The sequence below is a fragment of the Otolemur garnettii genome, unplaced genomic scaffold (genome assembly GCF_000181295.1).
Source record: "Otolemur garnettii isolate 467f Iridium unplaced genomic scaffold, OtoGar3 scaffold00226, whole genome shotgun sequence".
NCBI lineage: Eukaryota > Metazoa > Chordata > Mammalia > Primates > Galagidae > Otolemur > Otolemur garnettii.
Genome location: NW_003852621.1, coordinates 166642 through 172550, shown reverse-complemented (window position 1 = coordinate 172550; position 5909 = coordinate 166642). Strand labels below are relative to the sequence as shown.

General features: G+C 51.9%; 1 protein-coding gene across 1 annotated transcript in view; it reads right to left on the bottom strand.

Annotated features, from left to right (window-relative positions):
- The window catches only part of AHRR (aryl-hydrocarbon receptor repressor), a 72640-nt gene that overhangs the window by 4431 nt on the left and 62300 nt on the right, over positions 1-5909 (bottom strand). Inside the window, exon 7 of the mRNA XM_012812857.1 lies at positions 2400-2590. Within this exon, the coding sequence (XP_012668311.1) occupies positions 2400-2590 (191 nt within the window). The remainder of the gene's footprint in view (positions 1-2399; positions 2591-5909) is intronic.

The following is a 5909-nucleotide window of genomic DNA, read 5'->3' as shown; positions in this document are numbered from 1 at the left end:
ATAGTAAGTGAGGGTAGAAAGTATTTCAGAATGTGTATGGTCAGGAGGTCTTGCCAGTAGCTGGGCCTGCCCCTGCCTGGAGCCTGGGTACACTGTGTGGCTCACTATATCATTTTGTTTTGCTCCTTTTCCCTTTGGTAGTCTGCTTTTTTTTCCACCCTTGTGTTTTATATTTTCATCCTTTAAAATAAAAAGGTATATAAGTATAATTTTGAATGGTCCAGAAATCTGCTGTTTGTAGCAAGCTGGCCCCTGTGGGTCCCGGGCTCCCAGCCTCCTCCACCTCCCTCAGGCCAGGGAGTGACAGTCGCATACCCAGCCAGAAGGGTTATCACGAGAGTAAAAACAGGAACAACCATGGCATGAAAACCAACACACAGAACAAAAACCTTCAAATAACTACTGCTGACTGACTTAGAACTATCTAAACAGTGAGCCATGGGTGCCACAGATGAACTGAAATGGACTAAAATTCTGCCCATAGCAGGAAGAGCTGCAGGGTAGGACAGTGGCCCTGAGCTTGCAGACAGAGACCTCTTGGGCATCATCCCTCTGAGCCAGCTCTCGGGTGCCTTGGTCATAGAGGCCTGGAGGGAGGCTGGGGCACTTGGCTGCAGTGCATCTAGAAGCTGGCAGGAGTAGAACCAAGACCCTCCCAGAACATTTGAGACCCAACAAGCAAGGGTGGGGGGGGCTGAGCCTGTGGTGTCCTCACTGCTGTGTGGACACAGGCCCAGAGGGTGCTGGCTGGACTGCAGATATAAACCACCTTGGAAGGCTGGACTCTGACCAGGTTGACCAGGGCTGAATCAGAGAGGATATAACTCCACCCAATGGGGGTTATGGAATGGAGCAAAACGCACAGTGACAGCACAGACTATGTCTGCAGCACTAGGGGCGATGACTTAGGATGGCACCTGAGCACCATAGTGACAGCCAGGAAGGCAGAGTCTTGGCCAGTCTCAATGCTCAGCCTGCAGAGAATCTCCCCAGGTGCTGCATGCCAAGGAGCATCATCTGGATGGAGCAGTGTCTGGAAGCCACAGTGCTCAGGCAAGAGTACAGAACTGAGCATGATCAGCCAGAGAAACAAGGGCAGAGATTGCAGAGGCAGGACTCAAGCCAACACCAGCCAGAATCTACTAATAAGGTTTGGTCCAAATGTGGCACATTTTGTGTAGACCAAATAGACCCGACCTGGTGACAGGCAGTGTGGCCTGAGCAAAGCATTCCCCAGTTAGCAAGTGGACTGTAACCCTGTTGAGGTCACCTCTACCTCCATATTCACTGTCCTGTGAAGTCGGGAGACCACTAGTAGACACTCCAGCCAAACAAGAGGACTTTTTCAAGAGTGACCAAGGCTAAGGGGATCAAGACCACAGGCAGAGACGGAGCTCCATGTCAGTCACTGAGTCCTGGGTGCCATACTGAGGGGCCAAAAGCTCCAGGAAGAGAGTCCCTCTGCTGGGCACTCAAACTCAGCCCAGCTGTCCTTGGGTTTGGCATTAGACCGAGAGGCATCAGGTGTAGCAACACACTCAGGGTGCTGAAAGAGGGGCCCTGGGAGAATAGCTGGGAGATTCCTCTGTAGTGCAGACAAAAAGCTAAGCAGGCTCAGAGCCCAACCCTCACCTGATGGGCCTGTCTTGGCTGGGCACCCCCATTGTGTGAGTTGGACTAGGGTCCAGCTCAGAAGTCTCTGTGCCTATGGTTGAGCTGAGCCCCACTGTGGGGACAGTCCCAAGAAACAAAGGTTTGGGCCAGGGACTTGGGGCCTTTAGACAAACTTCCCCATAGTGGGCCCAGGGAGACTACCCATGGGAGCAGGGGACAGATGAAAGTCAGGCCTCATGCAGTCCCTTGCCCCATATGTAGCCCCTGGGCCTCTCTCACAAGGAGTCTTTCCACTTGTTGAGAACAGATCGATGCAGCACAGACTTAACCCCTTCTATGAAACTATAGGCACAAAGCACCTACAAACATAAGACAATGTGTTTCCTACTTCTGATGGTCACACAGGGACCAGGACCTGGCTGGAAGGGCAGCTATGCCCCACCAGGCCATCTGTCCCTGGTGTCTCTCCCAAACAGGAGCTACTGCTGGAGACTATGAAGGGAGGGCAGTTGAGAAGTGTGACAGGTCAAGAGACTGTGACTCTGACCCCTGACCCCACATGATGGGGACACAAGGACAATTCAGGGATGAACTGAGGCAGGCACCATTTGGTGCTGCAGTGTACATGTACAAATCTGAAACTTCTCATAGCTGCTGCCTGCACAGGGCACTCACTCTGAAAACACCAAACTTCCTGTTTTGTCACCTGAAACGTAGAAAGAAGGCACAGAACACGCTGGCATTCAGGCGTGTCTGGCAGAGCTCCAAGCATGAGTCTGACTCACTTTGGGTCCATGGCTTCTGCCCTGTGCTTTGCCCTCAGACACGCACTCTTTATCTTCCTCTCAGCCAGTGGGGGGAGGAGAAGTGGCACCACCACACAGAACAGTGAGAGTCGGGGGGGCAGAGCAGTTCCCGATGGCGCCTTCTTCTTCTGTCCAAACAGGAACTTCAGCTTCCCCTGGAACTGCATGGCCTGCAAGTAAAGACAGAGGGCAGGCAGGTCACAGAGTGCACAGGTGATGTGGCCAAGGATGCAGAGCCCCAGTGTCTGAAGGCGGCTCATAGCCACAAGGATACAGCGTGGAGAAGTCACTCCAGAAACAGGAGCCAACCATAGGCAGTGAGGATGTGGCTGTGAGCCTGCCCCTCAGACAGGCGGGTGAGTCCCTGAGTACCCCCAGGGCCTACAGGATGGCACATGGGTTTCTCTGGTGGCCTCATAAGAGGCTTTGACAAGTGTGTACTCAAGTGTGCATGCATGTGCATGCCAACCTACACAGGTGGGCATGGTTGTGCACCGGTGTGGCCGGTCACCAACCTGAGGCCAAGCCAATATCCAGCCCCTAGGAGGAATTTTCAAGAGGACATTCTCTGAGGATGATTCCACTTCCTAATTATCATTCCTTCATTCATAATGATAAAACTTAGGGACAACCTTATTTTATCTAGAATGTGTAGTGAGTTAAAGCCAGCAAGAAACTTAGGAGTTAGTGATAAAAGAAAATGAAAGCTCCCTCTGTAAAACAAAGGCTGATGTGTAATTAAGTCAGTCCCCAGTGTCATAGGATATGCAGCCCTGTCCTTTCTCCTTCCACATATCCCTCTACCTGTCCTCTCATCTCCCATCCTCTGTCTGTCCATCTGGCCATTTGTTCATCTCCTTCCCCCCAGCCTTTCATCTGTCCCTCCGTCCCTCGAACTGCCCATTGCAGCCTTGCCAGCACCTATAGTGCTCCCCACATACTTGGTGGAGGAGTCAAGGTAGTGGTGTGCTGGGAAAGCTGAACATCCAGCTCTCCAGGGAAAAAAAAATCCCTGATTTATAGTTTTCCCCAATTTCTTTTGTGTAAGTATTCCCATCATGTCTGATTTCAATCAACCAAATTGCAAAATTCCTAAAATGTTAATAATCAGTTCTGTGGACAGCATGAGACATCACCCTGTCATGCTGCCATGCCTAATGGTGGCGTGGTGGCTGCTGCACACTGTCACAGCTAGAGTGGGACTGAGCTGGCAGATCGCATGGGGTCACTGTGTATTCAGATTGCCCATCCCCAGCATGTTCTTCCTGAAAGCCTGAGCCCTTCACAGGCTGTGTGATGAGGGATTTCACATCGAAATATGATAGACCCTTATTTTGGAGGTCTTGTTGCAATGCATTAGCTTCAGACTAATCTCTCTGACTTATTGCCTCCATTCAGTTCTTTGTTTAAGAGTTTCATCTTAAATTATATTTAGTCTCTACACAGTGAAGCCCTTCCCATTTTGTGTCATCTAGAAATACAAGTTTCTAATTAACCAAGAATTGGTTACATAATTTTTTAAATGAACATTTCTAACCAACCAGTGAGTAGCATCTTAATGTCCACAATATTTAAAACAAAATAATATCAAAATAAAAGACTTCATTGTTGACTACTATCCAAGTCAGAAGGGCAAGGTAAGGGGCAGCAGGGCTGGTGCTGAGGTGGAGGCTGGTCCTCTTGTGAGGAGCCCTGAGGAGTGGAGGCCCAGACACACACAGACACCCCACACACATGCAGACCCACGGGTGCTCCCCCAGACATATGCAGACTCACAGGTGCTCCCCAAGACACATGCAGATGCACTGATGCTCCCCCAGACATATGCAGACACACAAGTGCTTCCACAGACCCATGGCTGCTTCCCCCCACACAGACCCACGGGTATTCTCACACACACTCAGATCCATGGGTACTCCCCCCAACACATGCAGACCCATGGGTGCTCTCCCCCATGCAGACCCACGGGTGCTCCCACACACACAGACACACTGGTCCTCCCCCAGACACACAGATGCACTGATGCTCTCCCAGATACATGCAGATGCTTTGGTGCTCCCCAAGACACACACAGAAGCACTGATGTTCTCCCAGACACACACAGACTCATGGGTACTCCCCCAGACACACGCAGACTCACAGATGCCCCCCAAGACACATGCAGACACACTGGTGCTCCCCCAGACATATGCAGATGCATGGGTGCGTGCCCAGACACACACAGATTCATGGATGCTCTCCAGACACATACAGACTCATAGCTGCTCCCCAAGACACATGCAGACATGCTGATGCTCCCCCAGACACACGCAGACTCATGGGGGCTCCCCAGACACACACAAACTCACAGTGGCTTCCCAGACACACATGCAAACTCACAGATGTTCCCCTAGACACACGCAGATTCATGGGTGCTCCCCAGACACATGGAAACTCATAGGGGCTCCCCAGATACACGCGGACTCATGGGGGCTCCCCAGACATACACAGACTCACAGGGTTCCCCAGACACACAGACTCATGGAGGCTCCCCAGACACACTCAGACTCATGGGAGCTCCCTAGACACATGCAGTCTCACAGGGGCTCCCCAGACACATGTAGATGCACATGTGCTCCTCCAGATACATGCAGATGCACACGTGCTCACCCAGACACACATAGGTGTATATGTGCTCCCCAGACACATGCAGATTCATGGGTGCTCCTCAAGACACATTCAGAGGCACTGATGCTCCTCCAGACACAGGCAGACTCATAGGTGCTCACCCAGACACACACAGATTCACGGATGCTCCCCAGACACATGCAGACGCCCACATGCTCCCCAGAAAACAGATGCACATGTGCTCCCCAGACACACGCAGATGCACATGTGCTCTCCAGACACACGCAGATGCACATGTGCTCCCCCATATGCAGATGCACACCCACTCCCCCACATGCAGACGCACACATACTCCCCAGAAACACGCAGATGCACACATGCTCCCCAGACACATGCAGGTGCACATGTGCTCCCCCACATGCAGACGCACACGTTCTCCACAGACACATGCAGATATACACATGGTCTCCAGACACACGCAGAAGCACATGCACTCCCCAGACACATGCAGACGCACATGTGCTCTCTAGACACACGCAGATACACATGTGTTCCCCAGATACAAGCAGATGTATACGTGCTCCCCAGACACACGCAGACGCACACATGCTCCCCAGATACATGCAGATGCACACGTGCTCCCCAGACACATGTGGATGCAAACGTGCTCCCTCTGTGGGATGTCTGGGCCTGAGGTCCTGTAAGATGCCCCTCCAGGGATCTTCTCACCAGCAATGTGGGCTTCATGACCCAAAAGAATTATTTCAACCAAGCTGCATTTAAAAAGAATCCATGGCTCGGCACCTATAGCTCAACCGGCTAAGGCGCCAGCCACGTACACCTAAGGTGGCGGGTTCAAATCCCCAGCCCGGACCCGCCAAA